Below are 24,607 nucleotides of genomic sequence, written 5' to 3'. Positions count from 1 at the left end.
ATGTGGGTAACCCTACAATTGTCACCCATTTGAGTCACACTTTAAAGTTCTGAATCAGAAAGTAGCTTTGGCACCTGATAAAACATATCCAAACACAAACTGAGTCCTTCAAACATAGGAGGATAAGAATTCCTCTGGTTACTATATGAAGTAACATCAGAAATGTGTTGTGAATATTTACTGTTTGAGTGAAATCTTCTAGATTATTTAGAATATGTTCACGATTTCACTAGAAATATTAAATAGAGTACATCTCCATCAATTTAATGGTGAACATAATAATTCTTACCCCAACATTAGGAGTCAGATATTGAGAGAGTTTCTAATCATTACATCTTACAATAATTATGACTAAAAAAGATAAACTATGCCAGACCCAGTGTTACATCCTATATTTCCTGGAATACAAGCAATTAAAATATATTTGGCGGTTAGTTTAGATATTTCAATCAATCAAAAAATGTTTGAAAAGTCAGGCTGCAATCCCATTTTGTCACAATCTATTCAGCCTTGGTTAGGTTCTACTTACTGTGTCCATTTTGGAAATGTGTTCTCCTCTTTTCTTCAGATTTCATTTTTGCTTTAATATACCATTGACACCTTCACAAAGATAGGAGAGTGAAAGCCATGAAATATACACCAAACAATCTTCAAACTTCAAAGCATACATACTGACTTCAATACACTTATCAAAGCAACTCAGAAATGGAACTAGGCAACATGTTAGAAATGTCTGCAGGACAAGAGTATCGGCATTGCGTCTGTGAAAGCAACAGGATGGATTGCTTGCTTTGCAAGAGTCGCTTTCAATAGAAATACTACAGATGAATACAAAAGCTAACAAGAGTGACTGATGTTGTTCAATAATATATAGTACGCAGAACAAGAGGCACTAAGGTACAATATAGATTACTCTTAGCAAAGAGACATTATCTCGACAAGCAGACCTTTGCCTATTGTGGATTTAAGTTACAATCACCCAATTGTGAAGCAACAGTCTCGATAATGGTTATGTAATTACCGATTAACCTTGCCATCTCAACGTTAATGAATAATGCACGTTTTATGGATAGCTCAAAATTTCCCTTTCCATACTTTAGGGTCCATTTCAAGTCACTAGTATCCAACTGTTTCTCGTTCTGCTCATGCTCAATTATGAGATATCAATGTTCTGCATAATGACAATCAGTTGATCATTGCCAGTTAACAGCAATAGATTTGCTCTCCCTGAAGTTTCTGTTGTTAGTTATAAACTACAGGGCTGAAAATGGTGAAGGCTCCCGCCTGCCCAAGTGCCGCCCAAAGGACCGCCGATGGCCGCCAAGGTACCCGACGGTACTTTGGGTGGGGTTTTCATCAAAAAGGTACTTGAAAGGGCGGCGGGCGGCAAAAGAGGGACTCACGCCGCCAATCTCGGTGGCAAAGGCACTTGCTGCCCAAGTGCCGCCGAGGAGGGAATCTGGCCCACGGAGAATCAAAGACCTGCAAAGGAAAATCATTTAAAAAAAACACCTTCAGGGGACCCCATTCAGGTAAATTGCTGTAAAGAAAAATTTTAAAAAATGTTTACTAACCTTTTTTTTCAGCTCTTCATACTCACCATCGGGGATAGAACAGTCTCTAGCCAACGGTCCTTCCCCGTTCTGGCGCCGACTCCCGCCGACTCCCGCCCGCATCAATATGGCATCTCGGCGGACGGGAGGTCAGTTGCGCCACTCGGCCGTCCGCTGACGTCAGCGGGCGGTTCCCGGCGGTTCTCCCCTTCCACCCGCTCCACACCAAATGGAAAGTGGCACTAGGCGCAACTTCAAGAGGAATGTCGGCGGCAGTCGGCGGTAAGGCCATCAATTTCTGGCCCTAGTGTACTATAAAGATAAATTGAGATCATTGCGAAACCATTGTTTTGATGAGAGGGGAGGAAGCCAAAATGACTAATAATCAATGATAATACTTGGTGTTCATACATCTTACCTTGTCAAAATGTCTTTCAGTGTTTCATACAATTAATTACTTTTGCAGCACAATGGCTATTTTGTATGTAAAGGTAACTTGTAGAAATGTAGCAAGTATCATACCAGATCTCGACATGGTAATGAAATAGATGTGGAGAGTGGAGACACTGCAGTCATTTCATTATAGAAATACAAAAATGGGCCCCATGACTACTAATGTGATAGTTCTCCAAATTCTGGATTGGAACAGATATGAAATCATATTACTTTGTTGCTGTGGGTACTTATTGACATTTTATATTTATTTATTCATTCACGGGATGTGGCATTACTGGCAAGACCAGTATTTATTGTCCATTCCTAATTGCCCTTGAGAAGATGGTGGTGAGCCATCTTCTTGAACTGCTGTCGTGTTGTGAAGGTACTCCCACAGTGCTATTAGGAAGGGCTTTCCAGGGTTTTGACTCAATGATGATGAAGGAATGACGATATATTCCAAGTCAGGATGGTGTGTGATTTAGAGGGGAACTTGAAGGTTGTGGTGTTCCTATGCGCCTGCTGCGCTTGTCCTTCTAGGTGGTGGAGTTTGCGGGTTTGGGAGGTACTGTTTGAGACGCCTTGACAAGTTGCTGCAGTGCATCTTGTAGTCACACTGCGCAGGTGGTGGAGGGAGTGAATGTTTAAGGTGGTGGATGGGGTGCCAATCAAGCGAGCTGCTTTCTCCTGGATAGTGTCAAGCTTCTTCAGTGTTGTTGGAGCTGCACTCATCCAGGCAAGTGGAGAGCATTCCATCACACTCCTGACTTGTGCCTTCTAGGTGGTGGATAGGCTTTGGGGATTCAGGAGATGAGTCTCTCATCGCAGAATACCCAGCCTCCGACCTGATCTTGTAGCCATAGTATTTATGTGACTGGTCCAGTTAAGTTTCTGGTCAATCCTGTAATCCCAGAGTGTTGATGATGGGGAATTAGATGATGGCAATGCCATTGAATGTCAAGGGGAGGTAGTTAGACTTTCTTTTGTTGGAGATGGTCATTGTCTGGCATTTGTGTGGTGCGAATGTTACTTGTCACTTATCAGCCCAAGCCTGGCCTGGATGTTGTCCAGTTTTTGCTGCATGCGAGCACGGACTGCTTCATTATCTGTTCTCATCTGTGATGCTAATTATCTTTCAAAATAACATAGATTATAACATATTGGTCAAGAATTGTATTTATAAGCTGTTATTTTCTGTTGAATGACTGCATTAATATATTAAAACTAACAGAAGGAGCTATGGATGCAAAATGCAAATCTCTGTTTAAGCTGTAAGAGACAATTAATTATTTGAATAGATTCAGATTTTAAATTGAAATCCAAAGTATCTCAATTATGGACCACATATAACCAAACTAAGATCTGTATTGTTTAGGGTTGTGATCTGATTGAAAGCCAGATGGAAGGGGATGGGATAATGAAGCGAGTCTCAAATGTCTCTGGCCTCATGGGGGCATGATCAGGCAGGCAAGCACCAGCATCGCTGAAAATCGTCTCTTCGGTGTCTGCTTTATGTTTGGACAACCCAGTGAAAAATCAGACTGTCCAGCCTAAATCTAGACAAGTGACAATCCTAGGGTGGATACTATTAAACATATTTTAGTTCTGAGTCAAATTCATAGGCAACAATATCTACTAGTAAGTTAATTAGCAATGGTTCATTTTAAAAACTGTCCACTTAGCATTTGTCCTTAAAATGATCATTTGTGCAATACGATTTATAAGTAAACAGGAACTGACAATTTTGGCAAATATAACGTTTCACCAGCTGTATTCATACTTAATGTAAATTCCAAGAAAATATCAGACGAAGTACATCTCTGTGGAGAATAATTCTTTGGAGGATTGCAGTAGCATGTTTGAACCATTGCAAGGTACTTGGTAAATATTTGAAGCAAAGGAAAAGAGAGAGCAGAGCACTGAGATTAGTTTTGGATTGCTCTAGCAAAGAGCCAGCACAGGCATAATGGGCTGAATAGCCTCCTTTTATGCTGTAAGCGACCATGATTCCATTTCTGCCCCAAAGTTAACAATCCAGCATAATTGCACAATTGTTGTTTATTCAGAGAACACAATACAATGAAATACATTGCCACTGATAATATAGTTACAGCGCTTTGGTGCCAGGACTTACATGTCAAGGGTGATGTGTGCTCACTGGGGGTTACAAGCTGACCTCACCCCATAATGCAAGTCAGTGGTACATTTTTGATCTTCTCTGCCCTTCTTGCACTCGATACCTGGGCTTCTATATTCTACATTATTTTCATTGGTGAATCTCAAAAGTATCACTGGCCCTGATATCTAGGCAAGGCCAGGATAACAAACAGAAAACCTTTCTGTAATAGAAACAGAAAATGCTGGAACTACTCAGCAGGTATTGGAGAGAAACAGAGTTAATGTTTACATCTCTAACATTTTCCAGTTCTGATGAAAGATCATTAACCTGAAAGGTTAACTCTGTTTCTCACTCCACAGATGCTGCCTGACCTGTTGAGTATTTCCAGCATTTTCTGTTGGTATTTCGGATTTCCACCATTCGCAGTATTTTGCTTTTGTAAACCTTGCTGTAAATTGTTTCACCTATCCTGTCCCAATACAAAAGCTTTCTTCCATTTTGAAAGAGCTAACAGAGGGTTACAACTTGCATTTAGCCCAGGATGCGTTTCCCCCCTTTACAGATTTTCGGAGCCCCATGTATTGTGATTGGAATAACGAATCACCACTAAACCAAAATTAGACAAAAATGCTTCCTCTTTGTCACAATCACTTCATTTACATACATGGAAGGAGGGGACAGGTGTGTAAATACAGTTTTACCTGTGGTCCAAATCTAGAAGATACCGTTTGGTTTACACAAGATTGTCACGGCAAGTATGAATCCTTATAAGAACATAAGAACATAAGAAATAGGAACAGGAGTAGGCCATACGGCCCCTCGAGCCTGCTCCGCCATTCAAGAAGATCATGGCTGATCTGATCATGGACTCAGCTCCACTTTCCTGACTGTTCCCCATAACCCCTTATTATTTAAGAAACCGTCTGTTTCTGTCTCAAATTTATTCAATGTCCCAGCTTCCACAGCTCTCTGAGGCAGGGAATTCCACAGATTTACAACCCTGAGAGAAGAAATTCCGCCTCATCTCTGTTTTAAATGGGCTGCCCCTTATTCTAAGATCATGCCCTCCAGTTCTAGTCTCCCCCATCAGTGGAAACATTCTCTCTGCATCCACCTTGTCAAGCGCCCTCATAATCTTATACGTTTCGATAAGATCACCTCTCATTCTTCTGAATTCCAATGAGTAGAGGCCCAACCTACTCAACCTTTCCTCATAAGTCAACCCCTCATCTCCGGAATCAACCTAGTGAACCTTCTCTGAACTGCCTCCAAAGCAATTATATCCTTTCGTAAATATGGAAACCAAACTGCATGCAGTATTCCAGCTGGTCTTGCTGCAGCTATACAGCTATACCAATATCCTGTATAGCTGCAGCAAGACCTCCCTGCTTTTATACGTCATCTCCTTTGCAATAAAGGCCAAGATTCCATTGGCCCTCCTGATCATTTGCTGTCCCTGCATACTATCCTTTTATGTTTCATGCACAAGTACCCCCAGGTCCCGCTGTACTGCAGAACTTTGCAATCTTTCTCCATTTAAATAATAACTTGCTCTTTGATTTTTTTTCTGCCAAAGTGCATGACCTCACACTTTCCAACATTATACTCCATCTGCCAAATTTTTGCCCACTCACTTAGCCTGTCTATGTCCTTTTGCAGATTTTTTGTGTCCTCCTTACACATTGCTTTTCCTCCCATCTTTGTATCGTCAGCAAAGATGGCTACATTACACTCAGTCCCTTCTTCCAAGTCATTAATATAGATTGTAAATAGTTGGGGTCCTAGCACTGATCCCTGCGGCACCCCACTAGTTACTAGTTGCCAACCAGAAAATGAACCATTTATCCCAATTCTCTGTTTTCTGTTAGTTAGCCAATCCTCTATCCACGCTAATATATTACCCCCAACCCCGTGAACCTTTATCTTGTGCAGTAACCTTTTAGGGGCACCTTGTCAAATGCCTTCTGGACATCCAAATACACCACATCCACTGGTCCCCTTTATCCACCCTGTTCGTTACATCCTCAAAGAATTCCAGCAAATTTGTCAAACATGACTTCCCCTTCATAAATCCATGCTGACTCTGCCTGACCGAATTATGCTTTTCCAAATATCCTGCTACTGTTTCTTTAATAATGGACTCCAACATTTTCCTAACCACAGATGTTAGGCTAACTGGTCTATAGTTTCCTGGTTTTTGTCTGCTTTTTGAAATAGGGGCATTACATTTGCAGTTTTCCAATCTGCTGGGACCTCCCCAGAATCCTGGAAATTTTGGTAAATTACAAGTAATGCATCCACAATTCCTGCCGCTACTTCTTTTCTATATTCTATTATTCTTTACTATAAACTTCATACAACTTCACTGAGGGAAAATGCAGTGAATTGTGCCTATTGCTCATCTTTCCAAATTCAAACAAAATGCTCCTGGACCTCCATAGCACTGTGTACTATTGCCATACCAAAATGCTGAAGTAATCGCCCACGAAGAACAAGCACCAAGTACTATCTCAGCATAAGCTCTTTAATGGTGCGTGTTCACACAGGGCTCTTGTCCTTAGGCAGTCCGTCGGAGTCGAGGATGACTGATCCTTGGCACTTGGGCGGCCTTCACCTTCAATAAAAATTAAAATCCTCTTTCCCTTTTACACCTACTTGCAAATTGGAAGAGGGTTGCCAAAGCTGCAACCTTCGACTTTTTAAAAATTATTCTTGGGATGTGAACATCACTGGCAAGGCCGCCATTGATTGCCCATTCTTGTTGCCTTCAGATGCTGATGTTGGGCCTTCTTGAACTGCAGACATATGGTATACTTTGTGCAGTTTGATACAACTGAGTGGCTGACTTTAGAGGGCGGTTAAAGGGTCAACCACATTGGTGTAGGACTGGAGTCACATAAAGGCCAGACCAGGTAAGGTTGGCAAGCTTCCTTCCTGAAAGGACATTCGTGAAACAGTTAGGTTTATATGATAATCCAACAGCATCATGGTTTTTCTGATATCAGATCTTTATTTCCAGATGTTGGGATTTAAACAGATGTTCTCTGGATTATTAGACCAGGCCTTTGGATTATTAATCCGATAACATAACCACTATGCTATTGTTCCCCATGAGGAGTGTGCCATTGAGATTATTGAGATGTGAAGACAATAGAGGGAGTGCGAGAGGGTGAAATTGGAGGCCTCCATCAAGCTCATAAATAGTATTTTGCTTTTCATTCTTCTCTCCTTATTCACTCACATTCATTCACTCCCTCACACACAAGCAGCCATTGCAGCATTTCAGTGTGACATTGTTTTATGAGGTATTTTTCTGCAAACATTGTACAGGATGTTCTCCTTTTGGGTTACCAGGTGCCCAAGGAGAGGAAGTTGTAGAGCCCTATACGCAGCCCCAAACTAGCACTTTACAGCACCTTGTATCATCCACTCTTACAGCGACAAACACCATCATAGATCAACTCTGGGGGTTGGGGATGTTGTTAATGAGCTGCAGGACTGAACACTTGGTTAAATGTACAACATCAGGGAGGAAGAGCAAGTGCAGATGGAATTGCAGAAGGTGCAACCTTCTGGCTAGGGAGACATCAAGGATTTATCTGAATTCACCACATTAGGTAATCAGCCTGAGCCAGCCATCCTGCATAGCTTAAATAATTGCATTTCTGTGCAGTGGTATGTTTTCACACAGGTCTTGTAGCCATGTTAGAAACATAGAAACATAGAAATTTACAGCACAGAAGGAGGCCATTTCGGCCCATCATGTCTATGCCAGCTGATAAAGAGCCGCACGGCCCTTGGTCAGCAGCCCTGAAGGTTACATATAAATCTATGAACAATGACGCAAAGGCAAAGAGCACCCAGCCCAACCAGTCCGCCTCACACACCGCGACACTCCTTATACTGAAAACATCTACATGCCACCGGAGCCATGTGATCTCCTGGGAAAGGCAAAAACCAGATAAAAACCCAGGCTAATTTAGGGAGAAAAAAATCTGGGAAATTCCTCTCCGGCTCATCTAGGCAATTGACACTAGTACAGGAGATCACCCTGGCCGTATTCTATTCCCTGAAGTACTTACCATTATATCTATACTGTCCAACAAAAGGTTATCTAGTCTAATCCCAATTACCAGCTCTAGGTCCATAACCCTGCAGGTTACGGCACTTTAAGTGCCCATCCAACCATCTCTTCAAAGTGATGAGGGTTTCTGCATCCACCACTCTTCCAGGCAGCGAGTTCCAGATCCCCACAATCCTCTGCGTAAAGAAGCCCCCCCTCAAATCCCCTCTAAACCTTCCACTAATCACCTTAAAACTATGCCCCCTCGTAATAGACCCCTCCACCAATGGAAATAGACCCTTACTATCCACTATGTCCAGGCCACTCAATATTTTGTACACCTCGATGAGGTCTCCTCTCAACCTCCTCTGTTCCAATGAGAACATACCCAGCCTATCCAATCTGTGCTCATAACTAAAATTCTCCATTCCAGGCAGCATCCTAGTAAATCTCCTCTGCAATCATGTCCTTCCGATAATATGGCGACCAGAACTGCACGCGGTACTCCAGCTATGGCCTAACCAAAGTATTATACAATTGAAGCATAACCTCCCTGCTCTTATATTCTACGCCTCAGCCAATAAAGACAAGCCTTCAGTATGCCTTCTTAACCACCTTATCCACCTGGCTTGCTACTTTCAGGGATCTGTGGACAAGCATTCCAAGGTCCCTTTGTTCATTTACACTATTAAGTGGCCTACCGCTTAATGTGTAGACCCTTTCCTTATTAGCCCTCCCAAAGTGCATTACCTCACACTTCTCGGAATTAAATTCCATCTGCCCACCTGATCAGTAGAGTGATATCCTCCTGCAGCTCATGACTTTCTTCTTCATTATCAACCACACTGCAAACTTCTTAATCATACTCCCTATATTCAAATCTAAATCATTGATATATACCACAAAAAGCAAGAGACCCAGTACTGAGCCCTGCGGAACCCCACTGGAAACATCCTTCCAGTCACAAAAACATCCATCAATGATTACCCTTTGCTTCCTACCTCCAAGCCAATTTTGGATCCAACTTGCCACTTTGCCCTGTATCCCATGGGCTTTAACCTTCATAACCCGTCTACTATGTGGGACCTTATCAAAAGCTTTGCTAAAGTTTATACATACTACATCATACGCACTACACTCATCGACCCTCTTAGTTACCTCCTCAAAAAATTCAATTAGGTTAGTCAAACACAACCTTCCCTTAACAAATCCATGCTGATTGTATCCTAATTAATCCTTGCCTTTCCAAATGTAGATTTATCCTGTCTTTCAGGACTTTTTACAATAACTTTCCCACCACTGAGGTTAGGCTGACAGGCCTGTAATTACTCAGCCTATCCCTTTTTCCCTTCTTAAACAAGGGTACAACATTAGCAGTCCTCCAAACCTTCAGCAACATGCCCAGATCCAAAGAGGACTGGAAAATGATGGTCAAGGCCTCTGCTATTTCCTCCTTCACTTTGCTCAACAGCCTGGGATGCATTTCATCCGGGCCTGGGGACTTATCTACTTTCAAAGATGCTAAACCCCTTAATACTTCCTCTCTCACTATATTTATTTCATCCAGAATATCACACTCCTCCTCGATAGCAGTATCTGCATTACCCATTTCCTTTGTGAAAACAGATGCAAAGTATTCATTAAGAACCCGACCAACATCTTCCGCCTCCACACAAAGATTACCTTCATGGTCTCTAATAGGCCCTATCCTTTCTTTAGTTACCCTCTTACTCTTAATATATTTATAGAACATCTTAGGATTTTCCTTAATTTTACTGGCCAAGAATTTCTCGTGCTCTCTCTTAGCATTCCTAATATCCTTTTTATTTTGCCTCTTAACTTTCTATATTCCTCTAAAGATTCTGAAGTATTTAGCCGTTGGTATATGATATAAGCATCCCTTTTTTTCTTAATCCTTCCCTGTAAGTCCCTAGACATCCAGGAGGCTCTAGAATTATTTTTCCCACCCTTTTTCCTTAAGAGAACATGTTTGACCTGAGCCTTCGGGATCTCCTCCTTGAATGCCTCCCACTGTTCTGACACTGGTTTACCCACAAGTAGCTGTTTCCAGTCCACTATGGCCAAATCACTCCTTAACTTAGCAAAATTAGCTTTTCCCCAATTCAGAACTTTTATTCCAGGACTAGTCTTATCCTTATCCATAACCAACTTGAATCTGACTGAATTATGGTCACTGGGAGTGTCCTGCAGCAGAGGAATTGCAGGAATGAGTGTAGGTGATAGAAAATATATGAAGTCCCTGGCCCTAGCAAACAATGGTGGTCTGCTTGATGCAATTGCGAACTGTATGTTGGGAGATGTGTCAAAGATCTCCTCCACTTGTCTGGAAGGAGCCTACTAGTGATAAGAACATAAGACATAAGAATTAGGAGCCGGCCATTCAGCCCCTCAAGCCTGCTCTGCCATTCAAGAAAATCATCTGATCTTCTATCTCAACTCCACTTTCCTGCATTGTCCCCATATCCCTTGATTCCCTTAATATCCAAAAATCTATTAATCCCTGTCTTGAATATAAAAGACTGAGCCTCCACAGCCTGCTGGGGTAGAGAATTCCAAAGATTCACCACCCTGAGTGAAGAAGTTTCTCCTCATCTCAGTCCTAAATGGCCAACCCCTTATTCTGAAACTATGACCCCTGGTTCTAGACTCCCCAGCCAGAGGAAACATCCTCCCTGCATCTACCCTGTCAAGCCCTGTAAGAATTGTGTATGTTTCAATGAGATCACCTCTCATTCTTCTAAACTCTAGAGAATATAGGCCTAGCCTACTCATAACTATGGCAGTACAGAGAGAGAGCATAGTCTGGCTACTGGATGTGCATGACTGAGAATCTTAATCTGAGTGGGCAAGTGTCTTCAGACAGGGTTCAAACACGAGAACCTGGGCCTACATGCACTTAGAACCTGCAAATAGAAAGGTATGCCCGTAGGAATACTCATAGCTGCAGGCACAGTCTACAAATAATCACAGATAAAAGATTCAGTACAGCTTTATGTAGCTATCAGGAAGGCTCCAAAATGTTTCCCTAACTTCTTTATTCAACTACACCAAAGTAGTGCAGGAAGAATGAGTTGCCAAGTGATACAGCAAAAACAGCAATGTACATTTAACAACAAAGACTTAGCTGAAAGAAGCACAGGTCGGTCTTCCAGCATTTGTTTTGTGTCTATCAGGTGCTGCTTAGTCATGCAGAGTGCACTTAAATAATGCTTGGCCCTATAACAAGTCTTGCATATAACTCCTAGCACGTCAAGCATTTTGCAAGTGCATAGACACGGTTAGTTTATCTTGGGTGCAGGGTCAGGCCTATTCTGTATCTGATTATTTGGGGCTCCGGTTCACAAGGAGCTGCAGCACTTCAGGCGCTTTCCCTCACATAGGCAGCCCCATTCTATTAGGGATAATACGCACATTTTTGAAAATCCACAAATACCATTGAGTATACAAAGGGTTAATTTGAGCATTGGTTGCTTATCATTTTCTGGCTGCTTATTCTGAATGGGCTTATTTGCAGTTGCTATTCATTCTATCTTGTGTCATTAGGATAGACTGTAATTAATTGATAACTTCTAATGCTTTGGTTGACTTTGTTTCAGGGGATAGGGATTTATTGTTTAAAATTCAAAGATTATTAAAAGTAAACAAAAAAAGACAATGAACTCCAGACACATGCACCCCGGATCCATTTAGGAAACTGATCCAAGGGTAGAATTTCAATGGGCCAAGTCACTTCTATCAGACGTTTACATTTTTCATTGTGTTAAGCCGCAGTTGTAGCATAATAGATGAAGACAATTCTCTTTAGTGGGAGTATTATAAATGTGGAATTTGAAAAGAAGTTTTAGCACTGGCACTAAAAATGTATTCAACATTTTGTAGGGGGCAGGCTAATAACATTTTAGGCAAACATATATTTTGTGATAATGTTAATAAAACTGCATTTGGTTACTGGAAATGCGGGTCTTTTTAGTGCAGAAAATTTCTATGGCAACAAGCTGCGTCATAGAGGGGCAGGTTCACAAGCACCATTGACCGCATGTCAAGCAGTGTTTAAAGTGGGCCAGAATGGTCCAGAAGGGTGTTCTGGTGCAGAGACAATTTGACGTTGATGTGCCAATGCCTCCTATCTGAGTACCATTGATCGGTAACCTCCCACCTGTAACACGGAAAAAGTGAACAAGCGGAAAGCAGGATACAAAAAAAAAATGTTATACGATACTCTAAAAAGATGCCAAGGTCATTTAGTGCTGAAAGAAATAAATTGCACTCAGCAGCTGGCTCATTTACAGTTTCCATTTATACAACATAAAACAATTTTAAAATATGAGGTAGATACTGCAACAATGTAATATGCTGACAATGACTATTACGTTAATTAAAGTGCTTAATCCAGTTAATGTTTGGATGTGCTAATGAATACATGATCCCTCTAATCCCAGAGAGACTATAGGGATGATTCTATAGTCCCAGGCTTGCAGTGAGGAAGCTGTGCTCGCGGGGAGCATGGAGTGCAAAATCATCCTTATGTGCTTGCAGAATCTATTGTGCCCTGCTGGAGTTCTCAATCTACGTCTCTGTCAAGCTGCTACTCAGCAAGAGATAACTGCGTATCATCCAGGCCCAGGATCTCCTTATAAAGTATTAAAATGTGTTTGAAAGTCTCATCATTATAAATATGGAAGAGCAGCAAGCCAGAATTGTAATATTTTCTACTGAATTTATAAACATTTCTATTTAGGAATGTTTACAAATTCAGTAGAAAATGCTAAAAATATAACAAGAATTTAAAAAAAATGTAAAGCTTATTACAGTAAATGAGCAATGGTCAGGGGCTCAAGTTTAAAATGAAAAAATGAAGGTGTCAGCTGTAGCTGAGTGGTAGCACTCCCATCTCCCCGGTGTCCTGGCCAATATTTATCTCTCATTTATTTCATTGCAGTTTCTGGGACTTACTGTGTACAAATTGATTGCCGCATTTCCCATGGACTACATTACAAAAAAATTTTTAATTAGCTGTAAAAAGCTTTGGGAAGTCCTGAGGTTGTGAAAGGCACTATATAAATGCACATTCTTTCTTTAATCTTACTCTCTCTATATAAAATATGTACAGAAAACACAACAGGGATTGAAACCCTATGGATGCCAAAGGCTTCCCAAATAATTTAAAAGAATAAAGATTGCATTTTTTAAAAACTTTTAAATGTTTTTCCTCCAGTAATAGAACATCAGTAGTTACTCGGGGTGGGCGGGGGGGAAGCATCAACTCTCCAGTTTACAGTTCCACAGCAATCAGCAGCTTTCCACTACCTCATTGACCTCAACTCAACCCAAACCTGTTGTGTCTTTACACACTACAGCAAATCAACATGAGGCACATACTGGAGACAAGGTCACTCTGTGACCTGAACCTTTATTCACAGGACCAAGAAGTGATAACCCTGCGTGGGACCTCCCTTTATATATCTGAATGACCAGGTGAGGAGTGTCTCCCACAAGTTCACCCCATGTGGTCAAGGTGTGCATTTCTCAGGTGTATACAGTGTACAGTGTTGTTACATAAAGGTTACAGTTATGTGAACGTTACAAACATGACATCACCTCCCCCCAGCGTCTTTGGGTCAAAGATTGAGTCTTTCAGGCAGTCGACGCTCTCTCGTGGAGCGCCGCAGTTGGGGCTCTGGTTGTTGAGCCTTGGCATGCGTCTTTGTCACCTGTGATGATTCCGGCTCGTCCGGCCTGACCGCAGGGACTGTGCATGCTGCTTACGGTTCTTGTTGCTCGTTCTCTGGCAGTGGTGTGGGCAGCATCTCATGATTTTCCTCAGGTTCCTCAGTGTTCCCGCTGAACCTTTTTTTTAAAACTTGGTTCAGATGCTTGCAGCATATCTGCCCATTGTTGAGTCTGACCACTATGACTCTATTCCCCTCTTTACCAATTACAGTCCCTCGAGCCACTTGGACCCCACAGCGTGATTACGAACAAATACAGGGTCATCGATTTCTATCCATCTCCCCTTTGCGTTGCGGTCATGGTACTCATTTTGGGACTGGCGCTTGCTCTCAACAATGTCTGACAAGACTGGATGAATGAGGGACGGCCGAGTTTTAAGTGTACGTTTCATGAGTAGTTCCGCTGGCGGGACTCCCGTGAGCGAATGCGGTCGGGACCTCTAGGCCAGCAGGAGGCGCGATAGACGGTATTGAAGGGAGGGTCCTTGAATCCGGAGCATGCCTTGCTTTATGATTTGGACCGTACATTCCGCCTGGCCATTGGAAGCCGGCTTGAACGGTGCCGTCCTGACATGTTTGATGCCATTACCCGACATGAACTCCCGGAATTCATAGCTGGTGAAACACGGGCCGTTGTCGCTAACTAGGATGTCCGGCAAGCCGTGGGTCGCAAAGACCGCACGCAGACTCTCCACTGTGGTGGATGTCGTACACGAATTCAATATGATGCACTCGATCCATTTCGAGTATGCATCAACAACACCGAGGAACATTTTTCCCATGAACGGGCCCGCATAGTCTACGTGAATACGTGACCATGGCTTGGTGGGCCAGGGCCATGGGCTGAGTGGGGCCTCCCTGGGGGCATTGCCCAGCTGGGCACATATCATGCACCTGCGAACACAGTGTTCCAGGTCTGCATCAATTCCCAGCCACCATACATGTGACCGGGAAATGGCCTTCATAAGCACGATACCTGCTCGCTGTGGAGTTCCCTGATGAATACTTCCCTACCCCTCTGGGGCATGACTACCTGGCTGTCCCATAGTAGGCAGTTGGCTTAGATGGAGAGCTCATCCATCCGTCTGTGAAACGGTCTGACCACTTCAGGGCATGCTCCGTGTGCGGGCGCCCAATCCCTAGTCGGGGATTTCTTAATCAGAGATAGGAGGGGATCCCTGTTTGTCCAGGTTTTGATCTGATGGGCTGTGATGGGGGAGCCTGCGCTGTCAAAGGCATCGACAGCCATGACCATCTCCGCGCTTTGCTCGCTGCCCCCTCAGTGGTGGCCAGTGGAAGCCTGCTGAGCGCGTCAGCACAATTTTTGGTGCCTGGCTGGTGCCGTATGGTGTAGTCATACGCAGCCAGCGTGAGAGCCCATCGCTGTATGCGAGCTGTATGCATTGGCATTGACAGCTTTGCTGTCGGACAACAGGGATGTTAATGGCTTGTGGTCCGTTTCTAACTCGAACCTTTTGCCAAAAAGGTACTGGTGCATCTTTTTCACCCCGTAGACACATGCGAGTGCTTCCTTTTCAATCATCCCATACCCGCTTTCTGCTTGGGAGAGCGACCTGGAGGCATAAGCCACAGGTTGGAGTTGGCCCTCATCATTACTCTGCTGCAACACGCACCCAACCCCATAGGATGATGCATCACATGTCAAAACCAATTTCTTACAGGGGTCGTACAGGGTCAATAACTTATGAGAACAAAGTAGGTTCCGTGTCCGATTGAAAGCCCGTTCCTGACAATCCCCCCAAAACCACTCGCAACCCTTACGCAGAAGCACGTGTAGCGGCTCCAGCAATGTACTTAAGTTCGGCAGAAAATTCCCGAAATAGTTCAATAGTTCCAGAAATGAAAGCAACTCTGATGTGTTGCCGGGCTTGGGCGCGCGACGGATCGCCTCCGTTTTGGATTCGGTAGGCCGGATCCCGTCTGCGGCAACCCTCCTGCCCAAAAACTCGACCTCTCGGGCCAAAAACACACACTTGGACTTCTTTAGTCGCAGGCCTACCTGGTCCAGTTGGCGTAGCACCTCCTCCAGGTTGTGGGGGTGTTCCTCGGTGTCTCGACCCGTGATAAGGATGTCGTCCTGAAATACAATTGTTCCGGGGATGGAATGGAGCAGGCTTTCCATGTTCCTCTGAAAGATAGCGGCTGCTGAACGAATGCCAAACGGACACCTGTTGTAGACAAACAGCCCCTTGTGCGTGGTGATGGTGGTCAGTAACTTGGATTCATCGGCCAGTTACTGGGTCATGTAGGCCGAAGTGAGGTCCAACTTGGTGAACAGCTTGCCGCCTGCCAGCGTGGCAAAAAGATCCTCCGCTCTCGGAAGGGGGTATTGGTCCTGAAGGGACACTCGGTTGATGGTGGCCTTGTAGTCACCACAGATCCTGACTGAACCATCCGTTTTTAGAACTGCGACAATGGGGTTTGCCCAGTCGCTGAATTCAACGGGCGAAATTATGCCCTCTATTAGCAACCTGTCCAACTCACTCTCAATTTTCTCCCGCATCACATACGGCACAGTTCTGGCTTTGTGGTGCACTGGTGTGGCTTCCGGGGTGATACGTATCCTTACTTTGCCTTTGAAAGTCCCGAACTTTTGTAGGACCTGGGAGCATGAACTTCGCTCCACAGATGAAATGGCGTGCACATCCCCCCATTTCCAGTTCATCTCGGCTAGCCAGCTCCTCCCCAAAAGCGTGGGACCATTTCCCGGGACAATCCAGAGTGGCAGCCGGTTCTGGGATCCATTATGTGTGACCACCAACATTGCACTGCCTAGCACTGGGATGATCTCTTCGGTGTACATCTGTAATTGCGTGTCAATGCGTTCTAGTTTGGGTCTGCTAGCTCTGAGTGGCCATAGTTTCTCAAATTGTTGGACACTCATAAGTGACTGGCTGGCTCATGTGTCCAGCTCCATGCGTACCGGGATGCCGTTTAACAGTACTCTCATCATCACAGGTGGTGTTTTTGTGTATGAGCTGTGGATGTTTGCCACCTGGACCCGCTGAACTTCAGCATCCATTGCTGTGTCCCAGGCATACCCCTGCCTTGCAGACCCCTCTTGTGGTTCATCCACTTCGTAAACCAGCCTCGCTGCGGGCTTCCTGCACATCCTGGCTAAATGCCCATGCAAGTTACAATTTCTGCAGATGAATTGTTGGAACCTGCAGGTCTTCGCAGCATGTTTGCCCCCGCACCTCCAGCATGAGCTGAGATTGTTGTGAACAAAAGAGCTGTTACCAGGCATTCCTCTCTGATTGTCTCTTTGATTACTCTTGAGCACTCTGTTTGTGGGTGTCAATGGTCCCATCCCGGGACGTATTGTCCACAGTGATGGTGTAAATGTCCGTTCAACCTGCCATTGTCTCTGTTGAGGACCCACCCTAGAGTCTGTTACTGCCTGGTTGGTGTCGAATTTCCCTTGCCTGCCTGCGGGGTTCTGAGTCGTGTTTACCATGTTAAGTCCCTGCTCCATCGCCACGATGGGAGCAGAGTTGCGCGCACATATGATCTTGGTTTCCCCCTCCCCCACCATGAAGGTTTGAGCTATCAACGCCGCTGCTTCCAAGGTCAAGTCCTTGGTCACAATTAGCTTCCTAAAAATCCCCACATGACCAATGCCCTCAATGAAGAAATCCCTTAACATCTCCCCCCTGCAGGCGTCTGTGAACTTACAGAGGCTGGCCAAGCGCCGAAGGTCCGCAACGAAGTCCGGTATGCTCTGTCCTTCTCGACGTCGGTGCATGTCGAATCGGTGTCGGGCCATGTGTATACTACTCGCCGGTTTGAGGTGCTCACCGATCAATTTGCTGAGCTCCTCGAAGGTCTTGTCTGCTGGCTTCTCGGGTGCGAGCAGGTCTTTCATCAGTGCGTACGTCTTAGGTCCACAGCTGGTCAGTAGATGCGCCCTTCGCTTGTCAGCCGCTGCTGCTCCCAGCCAGTCCTTCGTGACAAAGCTCTGCTGGAGCCTCTCAACCAAATCGTCCCAGTCCTCACCAACATAGTACTGTTCCTCCGTGCTACTGGTGGCCATTCTCTTGAGTCGATTCCTGTTTCTCGTCGCCAAATGTTGTGTCCTTACACTCTACAGCAAATCAACACGAGGCACATACTGGAGACAAGGTCACTCAGCGACCTGTACCTTTATTCACAGGACCAAGAAGTCATGACCCTGCGTGGGACCTCCCTTTATATATCTGGATGACCAGGTGAGGAGTGTCTTCCACAAGTTCACCCCCTGTGGTCAAGGTTTGCTTTTCTCAGGTGTATACAGTGTACAGTGTTGTTACATAAAGGTTACAGTTATGTGAAGGTTACAAACATGACAAAACCAATCCGAGTGATCATTCTTTGCGTGAAGTTCAAGAGCACATGAACGTGTACAGTATTGCAGCCAAGTGTGATCCTGTTTAAATCTGGGATTAGAGGGATCATGTATTCATTAGCACAATAAAACATATCAAGAATTATGAGGATAGTGCAGGAAAGTGGTGTTGAGGTCGTAGATCAGCTATGATCGTATTGAATGGTGGAGCAGGCTCGAGGGGTCGAATAGCCTACTCCTGCTCCTAATTCTTATGTTTTTATGTTCTCACCCAATACATGCACACTTTCCAGCAATGCTCACTGAATAGAGATCACAAAACAAACCCTGACTGATTTTTTTCATGGATAATTGTAGCAGACCAGCTGGTGCTCCAGCTGAAATGAGCTAAGTTTGCGCAGAGCAGGAATAGAACAAGTGCCTTTTGGTCTTTATGAATTACAGCAACACCAGACTTTACCTTTGTCTACCAGCCCTTTGGGGAATGCAATGTCAACTTATTTCTAACCACAAAGGTCAAAGTCAAAGATAACAAAAGGAGAGAGGCTAAATACTTCCATTTAACACTTTAAGCGCTTATGTTGAGTGTCTGAACTTAGAATCATCAGGGACGGCCAAATAAAGCTCGGTAGTTCCTCACAGAAAGGAAAAAATAAACAACTTTCTCCAAATTCCTCTCATGATGTACCCCCTAATGCCTGACTGCCAAAGAGCACCACAAGAGGGCTGGAAACAAATTGCTTGTTTCATAAGAGAGTTCGAACATGACGTAGGAGACCCTGAAAGCAAAGAAGAATAGAGGTAGAAAATGCAAGTAGTGCACAAAACTTATTTTCACTGCAATTAAAATTTAAATTATGCCATGTCAAGAGACAGCTAAATAAAACAAAACAGAAAACAACCAGTTTTTGCTGTGGTGAAAAATGGGGCTTTTAAACGCTAATCTTGGCATCATGAAACAATGCCCCTTAATCATTTTGCCTCTTACAGAGACAACCGTGGTTAATTTGTTTTTACAGCAGGGAAAATGTTTCAGTTTTACCCGGTCCCATTTCTTGTTATTCATCATTTTCTCCCATTCTTTTCTGAATTAATGCTGGGGTATAGTTCCAGCCCTCTGGTGCCTGATCCACAGATCTCCTCCCTATCAATGAAACTAAACAGTATGAAGTTATTAACCAGGAGACAGGCCACCATAGCCAAGCCACATGTGTCTGAATGTGGGCACTTTCTAGCAGGGGTCAAGAGCATGAACCTGGGATAATGTTTCCTTCCCTAGCCTAGGGGCACTGAGGCCATGGGTAACATCAAGAGCCCTGCCCCAGCTGAGATTGGCAAGTCCAGTGCAGAAGACGGAATGTACCCGAGATCTTCCTGGTTTGCAGACTTCAATCCCACACCAGGCTGTCCAATTTCCCATTTAATTTTCTCACTGTTTCTTTGGGTCTACCCGACTCATGCACCATTTCCCAGCTAGAAACACCTCAGGCAAAGATGTTCCCATTTTTCCTCTCAAATGGGAAGTGCCTAATGCCCACCCGACACCTGTACCTTGCAGCATTATGAAGATCGGGAACACACTGTGTAGGGAATTCTGACCACTATATCCTATCACTCGATGGTGGGAATATTTATGTTGAATACTTCTAAATCAGTTGCAGGTGACAGATTCAATAATTCAGTTATAAATATATACATTGGCTACATATTTCTACGTTAAAAAAAAATCATAATTCAAATGGAAAATTTCCTAGCAAACCGATCTCTCATTCATCTCTAGAATAAAAAACAAGCCACAAGAACTACAATCTCTGCTAATTAAATATTAACGTAGTGCAGAATTGATCACCCTGAATACAAGCCCCAAGATGTTAAATTGGATCAGACTTGAAATTGGATGTGGGGATGGCGGTGCGTGATTAACCTGCGCCCGTTCACTGCGTTGCTGGCAACACGGTAATATCATGCTGTCTGCTGTTTTACATGATTGCTTTGTTCAGCCAGCGCTCCATGCGCTGTTCATTGGCTGTACACATCAGCAGGGGGCCTGATATCGCGAGTGGCTAATGCTTTTTAAAGGCAGCCTGCAGCTCATAAAGGGGAGCTACATCAAAAAAGTGGTGGGAGTCATTGAAAACTGATTCTGTGCTCTGATAATCTGAGCAATGACTAAGCATGCGAGAGAGCATGCATCAAGGTTTTTAGACACAGCACTAGAGATCTTGCTGAAAGAGGTGCAATGGAGGAGAGGTGTCCTGTATCCACGGGGGGGGGGGGGAGGATGCCCTCCAGACACATGCTCAGGAGGCAGTTGGAAGTAGCAAAGTAGCAGCAGCGCAGGTCAATGCCAGGAATGTTGCTTCTAGAACCTGGATGCAGTGCAGGAAGAAGTTTACCGATCTCACACGAGTTGTCAAGGTGAGTGAGTTTTATCTTCAAATGCCATTTCCTACCAACTGCAACTCATCCACTGCTCAACTCACTGCACCCTCATCACTCACCTACCAACAATCTTTATCAATCAGGATTCAACCCTAACAGTCATATGCTTTACCTCACTGTCACACACTAAGCACTGTTGTAAGCCTCACTCCTACAGTTTGCACATACTGGCAGCTATTCCACCGTGACAGCCACATTACCCAAACAAATTGCAGGACCCTCACTGACACATTTCTCTTTTAATCATAGGAGAAGGTGGTGCATAGCAGGAGGCAGTCGGAAAGAACTGGAGAAGGACAAGAAGGAAAAGGAAATGCCGACGTGTGTTAACCCCCATGGAGAAGACAGTGCTGGCCATCATGGGAAGAGGCATCACTGAGGCTGTGGTCACTGTGGCAGGGTTGAAATGATCGATGATGAGGATATCTGAATAGCTAATCCTCCTTCTCGTATCCCACTTCTCCCTCATCCCTCAATCTCTTCTAATTTAGAAGCTGCAGATAGTGTAAGCACGCACTTCTTACTTTCTCCTCTCCCTTCAACACAACCCAATTGTTATCCCTTTGTCATTTCAGATACCCACTGGAGCAGTTCCAGTCAGTGGAGACAGAGGAAGAAGAACAGACACCGTCACTCGACCTTACACTCGTAGCCACCAGCTCAAAGTCTGGCACTGCACATATTTTAGAGTTCAGGATAGAGGGGGGATCTGCACATGGTGAGACACTGCACAAGTGTGCAGGAGCTGGGGTAGGGGGAAAGGATGCAGCAGGTGCCAGATCAGCTGGGAGAAAACATGCATGCTAGTTCTACTGCAGAAGGCTCAGATGAGGACTTCGATGGGCCAGGCAACAGAATAAGGCTGATGGGTGTACATAACCAAATGCTTTGTGCACTGGAGAGCCTGCGCTCAATGTCAAGGAGCACAAAGGAGTCCGGCACCAATTTGTCACAGCGCTTTGCACTGACCTTGGAGCCCATCCTTTCCAACATGGAATGGGTAGACACCTCAATCAGCACACCTATGGAACCCACCATAATGAGGCACAGAATACAAGAGCAGGGGGGTTATGCTTGAACTGTATAAAATACTAGTTAGGCTGCAGCTAGTGTACTGGGTGCAGTTCTGGTCACCACATTATGGAGCCCAAGTTACCACACGATAAAAAACGGGCGCCCCTCCGAGCTGGGCGCCCGTTTTTCGCGCCTAAAACGGCGCCTAAAAAAAAAATCGCGATTCTGGAGCGTTCTGCAACTCCTTGTCTGCCTGGCGCGGCGCCCAGGGGGGCGGAGCCTACACTCGAGCCGATTTTGTAAGTGAGAGGGGGCGGGTACTATTTAAATTAGTTTTTTTCCTGCCGGCAACGCTGCGCGTGTGCGTTGGAGCGTTCGCGCATGCTCAGTGTGAAAAAAACATTGGCATTCGCCCATTTTTGTAGTTCTTTGTAGCTGTTTAATTTTTGAACATTTTTTAAATAAAAGCACATTGCCATCAGCACATCAGCACTTGCAGCCTTCTCACTGTCTCCTTCCCCCCCCCCCGCGGGAAGAACGGGCGCCTCCTCCCCCCCCCGCGGGAAGAACGGGCGCCTCCTCCCCCCCCCCGCGGGAAGAACGGGCGCCTCCTCCCCCCCCCGCGGGAAGAACGGGCGCCTCCTCCCCCCCCGCTGGAAGAACGGGCGCCTCCTCCCCCCCCCCGCGGGAAGAACGGGCACCTCCTCCCCCCCCGCGGGAAGAACGGGCGCCTCCTCCCCCCCCCGCGGGAAGAACGGGCGCCTCAGGCTGACTGCAGAATTCTCTCTGGCTGAAGCACTTTCACACAGGTAGGAAGATGATTTATTTAATCTTTTCTTTGCTTATAAATGTTTATTCAAGTTGGATTTATTTGTATAATATTTGTAGAAGTATAAATAAGGATTTATTATAGAATTTAATGACTTCCCTTCCCCTCCCCTCTCCCCCCACCTCGTTCTGGACGCCTAATTTGTAACCTGCGCCTGATTTTTTAATGTGTTGAACAGGTTTTTTCAGTTCTACAAAAATCTTCACTTGCTCCATTCTAACTTAGTTTGGAGTACGTTTTCACTGTGGAAACTTTGAAATCAGGCGTCAGTGGCCGGACACGCCTCCTTTTGAAGAAAAAATTCTGTTCCAAAGTAGAACTGTTCTACCTGACTAGAACTGCAGAAAAAAAAATGTGGAGAATTGCGATTTCTAAGATAGTCCGTTCTCCACCAGTTGCTCCTAAAAATCAGCCGCAAATCATGTGGAAACTTGGGCCCTATGAGGGGCCAGATAGAGTGGGTACAAAGGATCTATTTCCCTTAGCAGAGATGTCAACAATCAAGGGGGCATCGATTTAAAGTAATTAGTAGAAGGATTAGAGGGACGGTGAGGAGAACATTTTTCACCCAGAGGGTGGTGGGGGTCTGGAACTCACTGCCTGAAAGGCTGGTAGAGGCAGAAACCCTCATAGCATTTAAAAAGTACTTGGATATGCACTAGAAGTGTTGTAACCTACTTGATTATGGACAATGAGCTGGGAAGTGGGATTAGGCTGGCTAGCTCTTTCCCGGCTGGCACAGACACGATGGGCTGAATGGCCTCCTTCTGTGCCGTAAATTTCTATAATTCTATGATCTGATGGCCGATGTCACAACTTAGATTGCAGCTCAAACAGCTTGCATCAAAGGTCTGAGTGCTGCAATGGAATCTAAGACTGCTGCCATCTTGGCTCTGAATACAACTGTTCAAAGGGGCTTCCAGTGAGTCACAGCAATCCGTCAATCTGTTCTCCAACAGATCAGTAGGATTGCTGAGGCGCCGTTCCGATAGAGCGGCAGTGGCTCCATGGAGTACGAACCTACTGTCCTCTCTCAGGATGACAGCATTCCTGCTCCCACACCTGCCACTTTGCCAGTGCCCTTGCTGTTGCCTGTCAGCCAGCCAGCCCAGACTGCTGCATCCCAGGCTGAGATGGTGCAGTCTGAAGCTGGGCCATCCAGGCTCAGAGCTGCTCAAGGTCACTCTCCAAGGCCATCTGCAGACTCCTCAATGGAAGGACAGCAGCCTTCCACCTCTCGTGCTATAGTCTCTGGGGAATGTAAGAATTTGGCGAAAACAAACTGTTTGGACTTTTTGGACATTGCTTGGATACATTTTCTGTTACTGCAGAGGCGCAGACAGCACTGACTTGGGACAGGTCCAAACGTGCCCCACAGGACTACGCGTCAGCTGGGCAGGAATGAATCAATGGCTGAAAGCAGGAACATCATGGTTGATGGTCACCTTTTCTCATATAATGGGAGCCCATCAGTGAGACATTAAGTAAAGTGGCTGGTTTTCAAGCCATCGAAAGACAAAGGAAACAATGTGGCCATCCAGACTTTTTGGAGCCACACATCGAGGTACAGCCCAGTTGACAAAAGAATAGGGCAAAGATTTGATTTTGCTTTTCAGTTGGACTGCCTCAGGCGAACGGTGTGTTGAACTTTTGGGGCGAGAAGAAGCATCTTGCAGGTATAAGAGACGGCAGTTGGCAGCCATCTCTCTCTCTCTCTCTCTCTCTCCCCCCCCCCCCCACCCTCTTCAATGCCTGCTCGCTTCGTTCAATGCACAAGGACTGAGCACGCCATCTGGGACGGAGAGAAAAAAATATCATCTACAAGCAAAGAGAGCCTCGCTATTTCGACTGGGAAACTGACCTTGAGACTGGACTTGAAAACCACAGACTGGTACAGAACCAGATTCGCTTCATCGGGAGAAGCAGTGAGTAAGCCAGAGGGGTAATTGGTGAGCATTTATCCCAGCCCACGCATCTTTAAGACCACCGCATAGTGTGAAGGGGTGTCGTGTGTCCCAACCAAGCCTTAGGGGTTTTAGTGGGGAGGTTTTTGCAAG

The 24,607-nt window shown here is 45.0% G+C and overlaps 1 protein-coding gene across 3 annotated transcripts in view; it reads right to left on the bottom strand.

The window, feature by feature from the left end:
* epha6 (eph receptor A6) overlaps window positions 1-24,607 on the bottom strand; it is a 754,048-nt gene that overhangs the window by 112,073 nt on the left and 617,368 nt on the right. For 2 of the 3 annotated variants that reach the window (XM_070893392.1, XM_070893390.1), the window contains one exon: window positions 530-600. In XM_070893392.1, coding sequence (XP_070749493.1) covers window positions 530-600 — 71 coding nt within the window. Of the gene's footprint in view, window positions 1-529; window positions 601-2,022; window positions 2,028-4,730; window positions 4,744-10,165; window positions 10,187-24,607 lie in introns of all 3 variants that reach the window. The other variant, XM_070893391.1, reaches the window with a different exon arrangement.

This window comes from Pristiophorus japonicus, chromosome 11, assembly GCF_044704955.1.
Source record: "Pristiophorus japonicus isolate sPriJap1 chromosome 11, sPriJap1.hap1, whole genome shotgun sequence".
NCBI classification, from domain to species: Eukaryota; Metazoa; Chordata; class Chondrichthyes; family Pristiophoridae; genus Pristiophorus; species Pristiophorus japonicus.
Note: the sequence above shows the minus strand (reverse complement) of the source record. Positions and strands in the feature narration are given on the sequence as shown.